A 19,060-nucleotide genomic window follows, 5' to 3' on the forward strand; every position below is an offset into this window, starting at 1 on the left:
GAAGTAGTCAAAAAAATTCATTGTTTAATCTTAACAGCAAGTTTTTTAGAATTAATCTTTAACTCATCTACAGTACTAATAATATGGAATTAACATAAAAAAAACATATCCTTCTATATGAGGGACATGTTGTCAAAAGTTTTCTTTATACTAGTGGAATATATTTTCAAGTATTGGAGATATTATTTCCTTTATGCAACGAAGATGGCTATTAAATTTAGACAAATCAGTAATTATATTCTGTTCATCAAGTTTGTGTACAAATCCTTATTCTTCCATTTATGTCCACACACGCAGAATCCTACATACTACAAACAGTGATTGTTTCTCGCTTCTTACCAGTTATTCATGTATCCTAAAAGGCAGCAAAGTCTGTTCTGGTCTTGATTCGAAACGTTTGACATATTTTGGACAAATTCAATTTACATGTATGTGGGTGATCTAAAAAGTTTTCAACCTAACAATGAAAAAACGAATTTATAATTTCAAATTATTTTTCAACATAATCTCCCTTAAGACTAATACATTTATTCCAGCAATGCTCCAGCACCATCATCCTGTCCCTGTAGTGGTGGTTCTCCGTAAGATCTGTAAAATACCCCTTCTACAGCTGCAATCACCTCTTGATTTGAAGAAAAAGGCTGACCAGCGAGGAAGAGTTTTAGTTTTGGAAAGAGTAGAAGTCAGAGGGAGTCAAATCTGGGGAACAGGGATGTTCCAACAATTCATTGTGCAGATGCCTTAATTTTCCCATTGCCAAAACACCTTTGTGGGCAGGTGCATTGTCCTGATGAAAGATCATTTTTTCTTTCGCAAAGCGGGTCTTTTCTCCCGAATTCATGACCTTTCCTGCTGATGGAACCGACTTTGTCTTCTTTGGTGCTGAACACTGGCTTCTGTCCACTGTTGGATTCAGGTGTGTAATAGTGAATCCAAGTCTCACCCACACTAATAAATCGATATACAAAATCAATTCTTCTTGTTAAAATGCTCCAAAAACTGTTCAGAGATTTCATGCCAGTGTGTTTTTGATCTGCGAAGCACCCATCTTGCGCAAAGCTTTTTCATTTGCAATTCTTGATGCAAAATGTATCCTACATGTTCTTTTGAAATGCCTATACTCTCAGCAATTTCAAGCATTTTGACTCACCGGTCATCCAATACCATATCGTGCACTGATCGATGATTTCTGGTGTTGTTACACTTTTTGGACATCCTTCACATGGATCATCTTCAAGGCTGGTATGGCCATGTTTATATTCATCAGCCTATTTCTTATTAGTCGAAAATGAAGGAGAAGAGTGCCCATAAACTTTTATGAACTTCAAATGAATTTTGTTTGGCATTAAACCTTCTTTTACAAAGACTTTTATAACCGGACGATACTCAATTTTATCCATTTCAAGGGATACAGACAAACTTTTGCTGTATAAAAAAAAAAAAACTACTTGATAGAATGACTTGCAATTTCACATCGATGCTTATGACAAATGTACCAACTTTAGAAAAAAAAAATCTTGCCAACTGTGTTGCCATTTATGGTTGAAGCCGAGAATTTTTCAGACCACCCATGTATGTAATTTGAATTTGAATGTTTGTATGTGTTGCTCTTGGCAAGAATGGAATTTGCAGTATTTAGTCCTTTCATTCATTACTTGTCTTTTTTTTTTTTGTCACCTTTAGGAATAGTTTTTCTTCCTGTGATGTAGTAAGAATGAAGTCTGAAGCTTTTTTTTGTGGGACACTGGCTTCATTGTAAATGGGACGTTATTCTGTTTTATTTTTGCTTTTCTTTAAATCGCTGAACAAAAGTTCAGCGATTTAAAGAAGATTGTAAGAAGGTATAATAGTCTTCAAGGTGCCTAGTGGTTCATGTCTGATTATAGGCAAACAGCATGTCCTGTTATTTAATTTATTCCATCAGATTTGCATTGCATATTATGTAGTATATGTTATTGCTCATTAAATTTCATTTTACTTTTATAAACTGGTGCTGTGATTTCACTACTATCTGCATGTGCACATAACATAAAATTGTCTGGCAAATTCACATAGCTGTGTCAGTGTCCTTACTCTACTTCACACACACACACACACACACACACACACACACACACACACACACACACACACACACACACACACACACACACACACAAAAGCAGATGAAATCATTGATTGTTTATGAATTCCAGGAGTATCATAAATAAGGGAGCTGAAATTGTTGCACTAATTGAGTTTATTCTCCTGAATTTTTTTTCTTGTATAAAGACACCAGTGGGATTTCCACATTTATATAAAACATGTAGGCCACAGTAAAGTAAATATTATTTATCATTGTTATGTGACCCCTCCATGGGGTTCAAGGACTCATCGCAGCAGGACAATCTACTTCGCTAAATACATCTCACCCCTCTCAATTATTATTTAATTCTCCTACTACCACACTACTATCATCAACTCCATCTGCCACCCTTCGTCACCAACAACAGTATTTTTTGTCTGTAAATTGCGTGTGTTCTGAAGTAAATTAGGGAAGTTCAAAAGGTAGTGAAGGAAAACAAAAAAGCACATCAAAAGTTCCTGGCAAATAAGTCAGCTTGTGCTCTTAGAGAATACAAATACAAATGTAAGGAAGCAGAGCAGTGTGTAAAACTAGCTAAACAAAAGTCCTGAAAAGAATTTCAGTAAGAACATATAAAATATTATACTGTAAAAAGGAATTAGAGATGATAAAGGTGACATGAAAACTGAAGAAAAAGATATCCTTGATGTATGGAGTAATTACTTCAAAAAATTGCTAAATGAAACAAGCAGTGACAGCACAGTGGTAAAAAACACTCAACAGGCATGCAATCAGGAATACATATCCATACTTGAAGTATTAAAAACCATCTAAAACCTGAAATGTGGAAAAGCAGCTGGAGTAGATGATATTCGATCAAAAAATGCTCAAGTATGGAGGTATAAAAGTTTTGCAGTGGCTGTACTGCATAAGGAAAGCCCGGAAAGATGGTCAAATTCCAGATGACTGGAGTAGATCTTCCACAGTATACCCATCTATAAAAAGGGAAATAACAATGAATGTGTGAATTACAGTGGTATTGCCCTACTGAGTGTTTCTAGTAAGATTTATGCAAGTATACTTGAGAAACAGCTAAGAGGATTGTCAAAGGGAAGCTTGGCGAAAAACAAACTAGATTCAGGCCAAATAGAGGCTGTCAAGATCAGATTTTAACTATACGACAAATAGTTGAGAAATCGTGGGAATATAACAAAGATCTGTATTTAAGTTTTGTAGACCTGCAAAAGGCATAAGACAAGGTGCTATATAAGACAAGAGAAAGCTATTCAAAACACTACAATTAATAGGTGTCAATGGATCATTATATCAAGCAATACTTGGTCTTTATTCTTTATTTGAGTTGTAAGTCAGCAGTTAGAACTGAAGGAAGGAAGTACAGGAAGATGGTTTGATGTTAAAAAATCTGGTATCAGACAAGAATGTACATTAGATTAGGGGTGTGAATAGATAGAATCAATGGCAATATCATATTAAAAATGAGGATATTAGGAAAGAACTTGAATTGTTAGCATCCAGGAAGGTGTTAGCAGAGCTAATTTCAGGTGGTATGGTAACTTAAACAGAATGGGAAAGGAAAAATTAGCAAAACAAGTGTTCTCTGCCAGGTTTGCAGGAAAAAGACCCAGAGGGAGAACCAAGATATAGGTGAATTGATACAGCAAAAAAAGTGCCTTAGAAGATAGACATATTTAAGATCTGATAATGTTGGAGTCATAACAAATAAAAGATTGATTTGAAGGAAAACTGTTGATAGAAAGTTAGTAATGATGCAAGTTTTTCATGTAGTACTATCATAATATCTCATACACAGCTTGAGAGTTAATGTTAGGAATTTGATGATGATCTTTCCTTGGAAAGCACCTTAAGGTGTGTTTTTTCTTGGATGATTTCTATTCAAGTCTATGCCATAGAATTTTTCATGAAACCTAAATCTCTTTCTTTAAAAAGAAAAAGTTTGTAGTAATCTAGTTGGTGTCCTACTAGGATATTTTTATGCATTATGAATGCAACTTCGTCTTTGAAGAACAATCACTTGAATTAATTCCTTAAGGTGGTCTTAAATGATGCTGTGACTGATGACATAAAAGAAGTCTTTCCTCAGTATTTCTATAATTAAATAGGAAAAACAAATAATAAAGGTGATGAAAATAACAGAAAATAGTCAACAAGAATTATGGAGCAATTTTTCATATATTGTGGGGTCAATAACACAATCCAGTTTTCAGCACATCTTTTTTTAAATAATACTATTAAAAAGCCTTTTCATCATGTATGTTCAAGTATATAATTATACTAAGCTAATTCATGTGAACTGTGAAAATAAGCTTGAACTTATATATATTACAAACTGCATACCTTCTTAAGGGTTAAAGAAGGTGTTGGGAGAATAACAATTGGCAGTTAAATAAATGAAAATTGACCTTTAAATTAATTTTAAGAATATCGCTGAATTTTAGAAGAATGGTGATGACAATGCAAGTTATGCAAAATAAAACATTTTTGAGAATACTTGCTTGTTGTAGTTATGTGCCATCCAGTCGTTTTTAACTATTGGTGATCTTGTGTGCAAAGGCTCTCCATTCCACTTAGCCTCATGTCCTTTCTTTCAGCAATTGTAAGTTCAAGTTGGTAAGTTCTTTTATGTTGTCCATCCAACTTTTTTGTAGTCTTCCTCTTCTTCTCATTCCCTCAACATAATTTTTTTTTTTTCAAATGATTCATCAGCTGGAAGTTGATGTACTTTGGACATTAACATGTCCAAAGTACATCAACTTCTGTTTAGTGACCATCGCCTCCAAGGAGCATTCTGTCTTTATACTCTCTAAAATCTTCTTAGATTTTTGCAGTCCATGGAATTCTTAATAGTCTCCTCCACACCCATAATTCAAATGAATCAATTCACCTTGTCTTTCTTCTTAATAATCCAGCTTTCACATCCATACATCACTACTGGAAATACCAACTGCTTTGACAATTTTAACTTTCATGTCTTTAACTCAGACCTCTATCTTTCATAATTTTTGTCAGGTTTAAAATAGCTTTTTTTCCCATGACTATCCTTCTTTTAATTTCATCTTCACATTTACCATCATTTCTGATTCTGGACCCCAACTTTCAACGATTTCTATTTTATCTCCCTCTATTATGTGGTAGATGGCATTGGTGTAGTTACAGTCCATTGGTGGATTGAGTGGTGGAGACAGTTGTAGAGTAAGTGCCCTCCCTCGATGAGTCTTTGGACTCCCTGGAGGTGTCAAATAATAATAATAATTATTATAAATTCACTTAAATTGCCAGAAGCCATCACTTTTGTTTTGCTGATGTTTAAATTAAGCCCAGTTTTGTTTACTTTCCCTCTTAACCAATAGAACCAACTGCTCCAGGTCTTCCTTACTTTCTGCTATGAGGGGTGTATCGTCAGCATATCTTAAATTATTTTCCTGCCACCAATCTTAATTCTAGCTGGATCTTTGTCTAAGTTAGCCATTCTCATAATACATTCACTATAAATATTAAAAAGATAGGACAGCAGTATACAACCCTGCTGCATCCCCTTTCCCCCTTGAACACCGTCTGTTTCCTCCAAAGACTTTTTTACTAAAGCTTCTTGATTGTCATACAACTCTCTTATCAAGAGGATTAGATATTCAGGCATTCCTATTGATCTCATTACAATTCACAGTCTCTTATGGCCCATGCAATCAAAAGCTTTCTTATAATCAATAAAACAGATGAATACTTCTTTCTGAAATTCTCTTGTTCTTTCCATAATCGCATCTCATGTTTGCCATTTAGTCTCTAGTTCCTCTACCTCTACTAAAGCCTGCCTGTTCTTTTGGCATTTCTCTATTCACATATGGCTCCAGCCTTTGTTGGATCACTTTCAGCATAACTTTACTTGCATATGAAATTAAAGCAATGGTTCCATAATTCTCACATTCTCTGGGATTTCCCAGATTTCCCAGATTCATCCCAATCCCCTCCCCCCCAAATGGGGGGGATTGGGATGAATACTGATGTTTTCCAATCTCTAGGCCAGTATATTTTCTTCCAAACCTGTTGACAAATTTGAGTCAATATATTCACTACTTCATCCCTAGCTGTTCTCAATAATTCCACTGACACTCCAACTCCAGGAGCTTTTCCTACTGGCAGCTATTCCATTGCTAATATCACTTTACTTTTCATTATCATGTGTTCCTCAACAAATTCTTGTCTCTCCATCAATATTATACTTACTGACTACTTATTTCAAAATTAATCTACAGATGCATGGTTTAGTTTATAACAGAAAGTGAAATATAAATAGTGAACCTATTGTCATAGATTGGAATTACTTCTCATTTCAGAAACAGAAGTAAGGTAACTTTGAGAGTATCTTCATGTAAACTAACTTTTGGCAGGAGCAAGTAGTCTATGAAGGAATTTTAACTTATTGAATTAATTACTTAAGATGCTATCTCCTGGTTGAAAATAAAACTTCTTTTTTTAGACACTATCTTTCTGAACTTTTTTCATGTTGCTCCTCTAGTACACAATCAATGTAATATAGTAAATGCTTATATTCTGAATGGATCCCAAGTATAGAAACACTGGTTTTTTCCTGTGATTTATATGAATAAAAACTAAAGCATAAATGACATTACATTTTTAAAGTATGTCTAAATATAACATAAATAAACTCATAAAGGAATAATAAATTATTCCTTTATAAGTTCCTTAATTTTTATTCCTTAAAAATGTGCCTTACGGTGCGAGTCATTTCAACTTAGGAAAGTCAAAATGTTTAATGTTCGACTTATGAAATGGCTCAAACACTGTAAGGCACATTTTTATTTGTATTTTGTTGATTCAATTTTTATGGAAGTCTGACCGAAGTATGTATTTTTCCTATATTTTTAATCTTTACTTTATTCTGGTAGAAAAAAAAAATTTCCATGCATTTTTCTTAATATCATTTATACTACAGTTTGGTTTTAAATCCCTCTTGTAATATATTATTCCTTTATGAGTTTGGTTTATGGTTCTATATTATTATTATTACGTGCCAACTCCAGGGAGTCCAAAGACTCATCGAGGGAGAGCACCTACTCCACAATTGTCCATCTCCACCACTCAAATTCACCTACTACAACAAACCACCACTACTTTCATCATCTACACCAGTGTTTCTCAACCTGTGGTTCGCAATGATGGGACAGGTGGTTCGCAGGCAGACTTAAATTAATTAAATAAATATATATTTTTTAATTATCCAAACAAAACAAATTAAAATTGATTTCAATAAAAAGTATTGAAATCAAATGACTTAAAAAAACCAACAAATAGCATCAGAATGTTCAAAGGCAGAAGCAATAAAACTATATTGTTGTTCACTTCACCCCTCTTTTATTATTCGTCATTCTGCCACTAAATTTGTAGCGGCAGAATGACGAATAATAAAAGAGAGGTGAAGTGAACAACAATATAGTTTTATTGCTTCCCCCTTCCCTTGCTGTTTTGTCAGATTTGAAGTGAACATGTGTTCCACATTTCAACCAATTGTTGTTTATTGATTATTATTATTGAAGGTTTCCCTCCTTCAACCCAGGCTCAGTATATCTTCAGAAGTGCTAAGTGATACTTGGACAAAGTGGGTTGTGAGTTAACCCCAGTATTTATATATTTTTTGGAAACGTTTTTTAATAATGAGAAAAGTGACTCAGAACTAGGACTGAAAGGAAGAACAAATGAAACATGTGATGCTAACCCTAATTGTGATACATGTGTTGTAACGGCGAGTAAATCTGATACTATTAAAGTAGAAGAAACAAGCAGTTCAAAGAAAACATATAGGAGGAAATATAACAGTTCATATTTGGAATTCAGGTTTACTTGGTGTGGAGATCAAAGTGAACAGAAACCTCAATGTGTTTGGTGGTTATGAAGTGTTGTCGAACGAGTGCATGAAACCTGCGAAACTACGACTACATTTAGAAACTAAACATTGTGATGTGAAAAATAAGCCTACTGAATTTTTTCAGCGACACTTAGGGACATTAAATCATGGGAAAGATACAGTTTCAGGCATGGGTTCCACTAATAGCAAGGCACTGGAAGCATCCTATCTCTTAAGCTTGCACATAGCAAAAACAGGGAAACCTCATTCTATCGGGGAAAATTTGCTACTTCCAGCTATAAAAGATGTGGCAAAAACTATGTTTGGCAACAAGTTACTAAAAGATGTTGATTTGATTCCTCTTTCAAATGGCACTGTCGGTCGCAGAATTAATGATATGGCAGGTAATGTAAATCTCACTTAATCGAAAGAGTTAAGAAGAGCCCTTATGCATTACAAAGAAATGAGACGACTGATATTATTATTATTATTTGACACCTCCAGGGAGTCCAAAGATTCATCGATGGAGAGTGTGCCAACAGCATTGAATGATTGATCCCTTCCAACTACTAACCACACTCAAACTTGCTTAACTTTTTGCGTGAGCCATTGCTACGTAAGATATGTGCACGATAACATTCTGTTTTGTAGAACTTTGCCATCCCGAACAACTGGAGAAGAAATATTTCACACTCTCAATAATTACATAATATACAAAGGGATCCAGTGGGAAAAATGTATAGGCTTCTGTTCAGATCGAGCTTGTGCCCTTACAGACAGGCATAGTGAGATTGTTTCTATGGTCAAAGAAGTAGCTCCTGATATGAATTGGGTACATTGTTTCATACATAGGGAAGAGTTAGTCTCCAAAGGAATGCCACCAGAATTTAAAACTGTGCTATACAACGCTGTAAAGCTAGTTAATTTTATTAAAGCTCGACTGTTAAATAACAGGTTATTTTCAGTACTTTGCAATGAAATGGGCAGTGAATATATACAACTTTTGCTTCATTTTTCAATTGTTTGTAAATTAACATAATTCTGATTTTGCATCACCCCTTGTTGACGAAGCATGGTTATCACCACTATCCTATCTTTCAGACATTTTTTCGAAATTAAATGAACTAAATCTGTCCTTTCAGGGAAATTCTTTAACTGTTCGATGCCTACAACAAAATAAAGGCATTCGAGAAAAAACTGGTTTTATGGATTAATTATGTAAAAGACAGACAATTTGCACCTTTTCCAACAATGGAATCCTTTTTAGTGGAAAATTATATTTTTATTGATTCTGAGTTTCTGGAAAGGGTTTGTGACCACCTCAAAACTCTGAAACAGAATTTTGAAACATATTTTCTGAATAAATTTTATAAGAAATTTCTGTGGGTTCGCTATCCATCTCTTACAGTCATGAGAACGACCTTTCATCATCGAAAAAAGAACAGTTAATTAACTTTCAAGTGACAGTAGTCTTGAAATACAATTCTGTGATCTTTGTTTGGCTCGATTCTCGATCTCACGTTCAATGAGAAGTGAATTTCCCGAATTATCTGAAGAAGCACTGAAAATAGTCATGCAGTTTTCTACAACCTGTCTTTGTGAGAAAGGATTTTCATTGCTCCTTCAAATAAAAACAAAATACAGAAATAGTCTTAGTGCGTGTGTGTGTGTGTGCCGATCTTCGACTGAAGTTGACCAACAGCAAGCCAGATATCCAGCAACTCTGAAAGTGCCGAGAAGCTCAACCATCTCATTAAAAGTAAGTAGTAACATAATTATATCGTATTATTTATTTGTTTAATAAAAATTAAAACTTTGTTCACTGATGATACACTTTTAGTCGTTTACTTCCAATTTAATTACTTATATTTCCATATGTATTCAAAACATGCTTTTAGATTTATTATGTTATAAATGGCACAGTTTTTCCAAAATGTTGGTAATTCCTACATAGGTTTTTAAAAAAAATTACAAAAAGTCAAAAAGACGTATAGGGAAATAAATTAAAAACACTATGTTTAATTTTGAAGTAATATTTTAATTCCAACATTCTAAAATGTTATTTTTCTTGCCTTTCTATTTGCAAAATCAATGACATTGTCGAAATCTATTTCATCACTCAGTTGCTGTTTTATAGATAGTTTGGCAAGATTTCTTAAACGGCAAAAAAAAAGTGCCACCATGGGCGGCACCCCCCCCCCCCCCCCGCAACTACACCTCTGTAACTTAGTGGTCCGTAAGATTATTTTAGGCATTTTACTGGTCCTTGGGCTTAGAAAGGTTGAGAAACGCTGATCTACACCAATGCCATCTACTGCCGACCACCACTAGTATTTTCACAGACAATCAAAAACATCCATGCCCATGGTAGGATTCGAATCCGCAGCCTATTGGCTGGAGAGTAGATACGTTAACCACTCGGCCAACCAGCCAGTTTCATCAAATTTATGTTCCAAAAATTTTAAAGTTAACAAGATAAGAACACAAAGAACTTCCCGAAAGTATGTCTAAATATATGTCATTTATGCTTTAGTCTTATTCATATAAACTAGTGTTTCTTTTTTTTTCTTGATCAAATAAATTGATAGTGGATGAGATTATGTTTTTCTTTTTTTTTTTTTAAAGTAAATTGCAAAGAGGCTGAAAATTCACTCTCCACTTTTTGATAACACATCTGTGATGAGTGGATTTCTGGGGTCCTGTATGTATATGTATATATTTTTAAGTTCACTGTGTTTAAGTAAACCAACTTATAGGTACAAGCACTCTATATACACTATGAGTATGCTAAAAGATGAAGCAGCATAATAAGATCAAGCAGTCATTTAGATAATGGATGAGGATTGCCAGCTTGATATATGGTCTAAATCTATAACATTTTCAATCCACATTAAATCCACTTTAAATTAGTAGACTTACACATAAATGAATACCTGTTATTTTGTGTTTTGAAAATGATGATTTAAAACATCGCAAAATATCAGTTGGTTTATTTAATATATCTGCTAGTTATTTTTCATCATGTGATAACATTAAGAATTTATTTGCATCAAATAAGCATTCAATTTGCTTGGGATACATGTAATTTCTTCAATCCAAAGATTGGTAATTATAGCAGCACATCACAACATCCTGTCTTGTGACCTATTTTTATCTCTTCATAACTCTTAGTGCCAGTTAGCATCATTATGTTATTTATATATGAAATTCTTGGTCTGCCTCGTGGCATCTTTCCTTCTACAATCCCCTCCATTATTTCTGCAATCATTCCCCCATGCTTCAAATGGTGTCCAATTAGGCTTTTTCTTCTCTTATTGATGTTTCATTAATGACCGCTCTTCATGAACTATATTTAGAACTTCTTAATTACTTTTCCTTTCTATCCAACTAATTTTCATCATCTTTCTCCAGCACCAAAGTTCAAATGCTTCCAACTTTTTCATGTCTTGTTAGAGTCCAGGCCTCACAACCACGTAATGCAATGCTCCATATGTATGTTTTCACTAGCCTTTTTTTGAGCTGGATGCTAAATCCTTTACTGGTAAAAATGTTTCTTCTATTATAGAATGCTTTTTTCGCTAGGATTTGTGTTTTAATATCTGATTGGTTTCTTCCATCTTCTGTGATAAGACTTCCAAGATATTTAAAAGAGGATACCTGTTGTATTAGGTTATTATTTATTTCCAGGTTTATTTTCATTGGATTTGCTTTACTTGTAATTAATAATTTTGTTTTCTTATAATTAATATTATAATGTTATTATATTAAATTTTATTCAATTAATAAAACATGTAATTTCATGATCTGTAATTTACTAATATGGCATAATAAAGAAGTGAAACAATTAAATAAATCTGCAACTACATAATAACAGTTATTACAAAATCTGTTGTAAATACAACAAATATTACAAGCTTTTTTTGAATATTCTGCTAAACAGCTGAACATTAAAAAAGTTGTGAAATTTGGGAAAGTTACAAATATGCTGAATTAAGAATGAAAGAAATGATGATTTTGTTGAGTCCAGACCTCACTTATTAAGGGGATTAAACAATGATATAAAATTTTAACATATTAATTTGTTAAAAGAAAATATTTATCCTCCCCCTCATAAGTACATCCCCTGGATTCAACACCAAATAAAAAATTATCTTAAACCATTTAATGAAAGCATGCCTTAATGCCTTACCCTTAGCATTGCAGTCCTTACACACTAATAAGTCTTCAGGTTCTCCATTACGATTAGCTTCTGATGTCAGAAGGCAGTAATCACAACGTAATCCATCCTTTGAATCAGAGGATGGAATACTTGATGTTTCAAGAAAGTCAGGTCCATGGGTCTTCTTAATTCTCTATAATGGTTGAAAATAAATGTGTTTTTTGTGGCAAATAAAATCTTCAAGTATTTGAAGATATTTACAAGCAATTTAAGCTATCAATGAAGGTAAAAATTTAAAAAAATAAAAGTTTCTTTCATTGAGTTTATTATATTTTACTTTAAAAAAATCCATGTTTTCTTTCTCATGTTCTGAAAACATCACATGCAAATAGCTTATCAATGCAATTAGCTTATCATATAAAATTTTTCAGTATAATAATCTTAACTAAATTCATGTTGGTCAATTTAAAAATTGCATACACTCGTGGTTCATAAAACATGTGAGAAAGTTATATGCAAAAAACAAATTCCACAGCAGACTCAAGAAGTTGTCTGAGAAAAGAATAAAGTATAGAGAAGTTATTGAAAATATAAAGAATATGAACAAAAATATAAGAAAGCTATGTTATCTGAAAAGAAGTTAAATGTGAGTCATTATTTTTGTTTTGTTTTCTGGGAGAGAATATGAACAAAATATTGTTATTGTTAAAGTGCCATTTTATTTGAAGGCTACTTGGGACAGGAAGAAAAAAAAAAGAAGGCATAACATTTTAACAGTGGTTTTATTACAGAATTCAAAAATCAGACGAGTCAAATCCCAGAAAGCTAAAGTAGTGATCTTATTATTCTGACCTTAAAAAAGGAAAATAAAAGAATATGAAACTTAAAAATTTCACTATTCACACTGTCTCATGTTATCTGACTTCCACCACCAGACCTCCAGAATCAAAAGACTCACTGCTTTTTTTCATAAAAAGTATACTTATGACAAAGTTTAAAAATTGATAAAAAGAATTTTTCTTATCTTTTTAACAAAGTAGCAAATAAGACAAATTTAGCGTAATTAGGGCAAGTCATATGACAACAATATTTGCTCCTGGAGATATGACATTTGATATATATATATTTAAGTTTAATCCTGAAAGAGCTTTTATAAACCCCACACGCTAAAGATTGCAAAACCTATACCACATCTGCACTGTGGGTGAACAAGATGTTAAGAAAAAGGAGAGATCTTTAGAAGTGCTTCTGAATGGCTGCAGGTTATAGTCTTTAGTAAAAAAACAATGAGAAAGCTGTTCTAAAGAACAGAAGTAAATGGATTAAAAGAGGAAGAGAAGTTCATTCAGCAAGTTTCGAAACCGGACAGTAACTAGTAGCTGCTTATGATGATAGAAACTGAATGAGTTATGGGAGAGAGAATCTGTGGGGAAAAAAATGAGGTATCAATCAGATTATCACCTCTTCTTGATAGTATCAAGTATTCTTGATGAAGTTTTAGGTCCACCATATGTGTGAACAGTAATTCAGGATTAGGTGGATCTAGGATTTTAGTGTCAGCAACTATACAGGTAAGAAATCATGTCTTCAGCACAAAGATATAGTTGGTTTTTTGGAGGCCGAAAAAGTTATGTCTAAGATGCATTTGTGCCAGAAAAGACTAGAGATGAAAGTCAGTTCAAAAGAGAGATCTGATCATGTTTGGGGATCTGGATATTATCCAAAGTAAGAAGAAAAGAAGGAAGAACTTTCATGCAAGAAATGAAGACAGGTAGCATATTTTGGTAGAATGAAGATCACGAGGTAATCCTCCCCCCCCCACTGACGAATAGAAAGGTCAGTGTTTAAGGCAATGATTTCAGACCTTGAAGTTTTAAGGTCTAAAACTTCAAGGTCTAAAGAGGCAAAATCAAGTTGGAAGTTTTAAATTAATGCACATTACAAGGTTTGTCAAATGATGAAGAGAAGTGGAGTATATTGTCATCAGTAAACTTTGTATCTCGAAGTTACAAGTTCTTGTATTTGCATATTATCTCATGCCTTATATACTAGTGGTGGTATGGTCACTTAAACAGAATGGGTGAGGAAAGATTAGCAAAACAAGTCTTCTCTGCCAAGTTAGCAGGAAAACGACGCAGAGGAAGACCAAGATATAGGTGGATTGATGCGGTACAAAGTGCCTTAGACGATAGATATATAAGATCTGGTAATGTTGGAGTCTTGACAAGTAACAGACTGATTTGGAGGAAAATTGTAGATGGGAAGTTAGTAATGATGTAAATTTTTCATGTAGTACTATCATATCCTGTACACCCCCTTGAGAGTACATGGCAGGAATTTGATAATGATAGTATATATGTATGGAAAACACTTAACTCATTTTTGTAAAACTTCTGAAGTCCTTTTTGAAAAGAGCAGTTCAAATATTGTGTAAGACAGGTAAACAGGGTATCAGTAACTGAATGGAAAAAATGTCAGCAATGCATTGGAATCTTTGAGTGCTTGAATGAGGCGGTATCTCAATGTATCCCTAGTGTTCTAAGAATAAATAGACTGGGAGTGAAATGGATGTGCAACCTTATTAAGCAAGAGATCCACAAGAAGAAGATGATGTGGAAAGAATATCATGAGAATAAGAGTGAGAGGAGTTGTGAAATATATAAAACTCAGGCCAGAAAAGTAACGAGTATTGTGAGGAAAGCTAAAACGGAGCATGAAAAGAAATTGGTCATGCAAACTAAAGACAATCCAAAAGAATTTTATCATTATGCTGCAAATAAAAGAAAGAATGAATGTGGAAGAATAACTTTATGCAATACACAAGTGTTGAAAGCTATGGAGATTGTTCAGTTAATGAGTGCTCACTTTGCTAAGATATATCAACCAGGTGTATGTAGCATAGTGCACAGTGCTACTGTTATGTTGGATGAAGAGTTAGAGGTTCATGAAAATGAGGCTGAAGAGCTCTTGCATAACCTGGATAAGAATTTGTCAATAGGGACAGATGGAATATCAGCCTGTTTGCTAAAGGAATGTTCAGCTGAATTGGCTAGGCCTTTTACACATTTGTATAACTTGAGTCTCGGATCAGGAATGATACCACAGGAATGGAAGGAATGTATGATAGTTCCATTGCACAAGGTTGGTGCAAAAACTAATGTGTCTAACTACCGACCTATTAGTATCTCTGGTGTGGTAGTGAAGATTTTAGAGAAGTTGGTAAGAACTCGCATACAGAAATGGGTAGACAGGCATTCTATACTCTGCAGAGAACAACATGGGTTTACTAAAGGAAGGTCATGTTTTAGCAATTTGCTCATATTTTATAACAATGTTATGGCTGAGTTGGATAAAAGGAATGGAGACACTATGATAATGTTGGATTTTTCTAAGGCATTTGATTGGATACCACACGAAAGGCTGTTGCGTAAACTGGAGAATATGGGATTGGAACATAATCTACCGACTTCGATCAGGGGATGGTTGACAGACAGATATCAAAAAGTGGCATACAGTGGGTGTGAATCTACCAGATTTAAGGTAACCAGTGGTATACTTCAGGGTTCAGTCCTTGGGCAATTATTGTTCAATCTATACATTAATGACATCAAGCAGGATCTATCATCAGATGGCAATTGTTTGCTAATGATGCAAAGATAGGCAGGGCAATCAGGAATGCTACTGATATTCAGCGATTACAAAATGATTTGAATAGACTGGAAATCTGGGCAAACGAAAATGGCTGTCAGTTTAATGTTAGTAAGTGTAAAGTTATGCACTTTGGTGTGATTAGAGTTCCAGCTGCGTATTATATTAGTGGGGTTATGCTACAAGAAAGTGAAAAGGTAAGGGATCTTGGTGTATTAGTGGATAAGAATTTAAAGTTCAAAGGTCACATAGCAAAAGTTGCAAATACAACTCAGAGGATAATTGCTACGTTGAAGCAAACCTTGACATGTAAGGATAAGGAAGTAATTTTGCTTCTTTAAGGCTTTGATAAGACCACACCTGGATTATTATGCACAGATTGGTCTTCCGGGTTCCAAAGAGATAAAGAAGCTATGGATATGGAATGGGTGCAAAGAAGAGTTACAAAGATTATATCCAGATTATGGGATTTAGATTATGAGGCCAGATTGCGAGTATGTAGATTGCAGACTCTGGTTAACAGGAGAAAGAGGGGGGTGATATGATTAAGGTCTATAAACTTTTGAATGGGTGTTATAGCATTTCGACGGATGAAATTTTTCGTTATATGGAAGACAGGGAGAGAACACGGGGGGGGGGGGGAGACACACAATCCATGGAAGTTAAGGTTGTTCACAGTCAAGAAAGGGGTAAGAGCTAGGTTTTTCTCACACAGAGAAGTGAGTGAGTGGAACAGTGGCGAATTCTCCATGCTTGCTGCACAAGCTCATTAATTGAGAAAGAAGTAATATTTATTTGTTAATAAATGCATGCATTTATTAGCATTCCATTTAGGCTTTTATTTTTGTAGACAGAAGACGTCTTAAGCTTGCGTGGAAATAATTGAGCTTTGCGTTGTGTAACGAAGCCGATGCTTGCTTTTCTAGTCAAAGCTACTTTGACTTGTTAGCTTGTAGGAGCTTACAGGTCTTTGCAGCGGCACTGTGATTTCATGCATGCGCATGGCCATTTCACACGTCTCACTCTGTTGCTTAAACCACAGGCCATAAGCAGTCAATGTAGCTCTAGCCAGTGAGTTTCAGCAGCCTTTACAAGTGTGCGTGTTGCTTGGGAAAATTAAGTTACAATCAACTTTTTATGACGATGTTATTGACCAGTTCATAAAGAACCGTAGGGTAGATTTTTTTTTTTTTAATTAGCAACATTTATTTGTAAGCCTCCTATAATAGTACAAAATGTTGAACAATCATATGTGTAACCTAAGAGCAACAGCTCATCCAGGTTAAGATATGCATAAAGTTACAAAAATTTATGTAATTCATTTTCATTATATACATATATAATGAAAATTATATATGTATATAAGACGTATGCATTCATATAATATACATATTACATATTATTTTAATATAATTACATAAAATCGCAGGAGACATGCTAATATGTACAGAGAAAGTTGCATAACAATTAATTAGGAACAAAATAAAGCAGTTAAATAGCATTAAAATTTTTATGATCTTTGAATGCAAATATGCTAAAAAACAATAATTTATACAATTCTTTTGAACAGAGATTTCTCATTTCTGTGGGAAAATAAATACTCTTTGATTGGAGTTTTGTATTTGTTTGGGTTAGTTTCATTTCTTATTGTTAAAGGTAGTGTGTTGAATACTTTTGACACTAAATAAGTACAATGTTTGTGTATTGCTTCTTTATTTGCTTTTGGAACTATATATTTTAGGCCTTTATGTCTACTAAGGAAAGCATCTTGTTTGATATTTACATATTCATTGTAGTTTTTTATTAATAATATTTTCCTATAGACGTATAAATATCTAAGGGATAGTATGTTTTGTATGGTGTATTTATTACACATTGCAGTATCCTTATATTTGTTTCTAGTTAAGATTTTAATTACTTTATGCTGAGTCGAGACTAAAGGTTTCAACATAGTGCGATAGATTCCTCCCCAACTTAATATACAATATTGTAGTGCACTTTGAATCCAGGCAGAATATAATATTTTTAGCATATTTAAATTTAAGAATCTGTTTAGGTAGTAAGTCTGTTTAACATAATCCTTACTTTATTTACGACATCGGTAATATGCGGTTTCCAGCTTAAACTACTATAAATTTTTAATCCCAAGTAAGTTTACACTGACTTTTTCTATTTTCTCGCAGTTGCAATTTGAATTTGTCCTGCAATTCCAATCATGCAAAATTAATTGCGCAGTGAAGTTCATTTTGCCAGTTGTATTTTGCAAGTTAAAATTTACGTATTTAGTTTTTGAAACATTCAGACCGAGTTTGTTTGACTGGAACCAATTAGTTACTTCCAAGCATTCACGATGGTTTTCATTTGTTCAGCTGTGTCTGTAGAGAAAATTAGTACTGTATCATCTGCAAAAGTATTTATTTTACTGTTTAGTTTAAGACTGCAGAAGCCACTGATATAAATATTAAATAAAATTGGTCCCAAGACAGATCCTTGTGGTACACTGCAGTCTACTGGAGCAGCCATAGCTGTTGCTTATTTTTAGAATTTGTGATCTGGCATTTCAGTAATTTTTGATCCAGTTTAGAGCAGCACCTCATATTCCTATTGTGTATATCTAGAAATAGTAAATTTGTATTCAAGTAGCTAAATTGAAAAATATAGAATATCATTTGTAAAACAAATGTTGTATTTGTATGATTAAATGTACATACATTTCTAAATATATAGTTTTAAATGGTCAGAACAGGTAACCCTCGTATAACGTGGTACTTATACAATGCGGTTTTGACAAAAACACAGTATAGAAATTGTTGTAACCCTTTATCTTTTCATATATTTTTCACTGCGCGTCTTAAAAATCAAATTTTATCTTCCTTAAATTTGTGTCTGCCCGTATCGTGCAGGTAGTTATAAGTAGTGAATTTATATTAGGGGAAACATCCTTTAGCACACATGTAAGTCAATTGTATACCGTAAAAAGTGTTTATTGTTGAAAATTATCTTCGTTTTCTGCCAGGAAAGCGCATTAAAAATCATAAGTGTGTTACCTCAAGCTGGGCACTTTATTTTCTGGTGGGTTACATACATAATAAATATGTAATGCTTTTTTACTATAAAAAAATTATTTTTGTAGTAATGGCCACAAATTGCATTGAAAGGGAAAAAAAATGAATATTGAAAACAAAAATTTATTTCGAAGAAAATTTCTCTTGAAAAAAAAAAAATTTAAATCATGGATCGGTTGAAAAATGGAGAGAAACCAGTTGTTGTAAGAACTTTGAATTTAAAT

At 33.6% G+C, this 19,060-nt stretch overlaps 1 protein-coding gene across 2 annotated transcripts in view; it reads right to left on the minus strand.

The window, feature by feature from the left end:
* Nucleotides 1-19,060, minus strand: part of LOC150095567 (histone acetyltransferase KAT6B-like) — a 243,785-nt gene that overhangs the window by 110,040 nt on the left and 114,685 nt on the right. For both annotated transcript variants that reach the window (XM_090409990.1, XM_090409991.1), the window contains exon 2: nt 12,154-12,316. In XM_090409990.1, coding sequence (XP_090266116.1) covers nt 12,154-12,316 — 163 coding nt within the window. The remainder of the gene's footprint in view (nt 1-12,153; nt 12,317-19,060) is intronic.

This window comes from Typopeltis vanoorti, chromosome 20, assembly GCF_054136105.1.
Source record: "Typopeltis vanoorti isolate ZY-2024b chromosome 20, IOZ_Tvanoo_1.0, whole genome shotgun sequence".
NCBI lineage: Eukaryota > Metazoa > Arthropoda > Arachnida > Uropygi > Thelyphonidae > Typopeltis > Typopeltis vanoorti.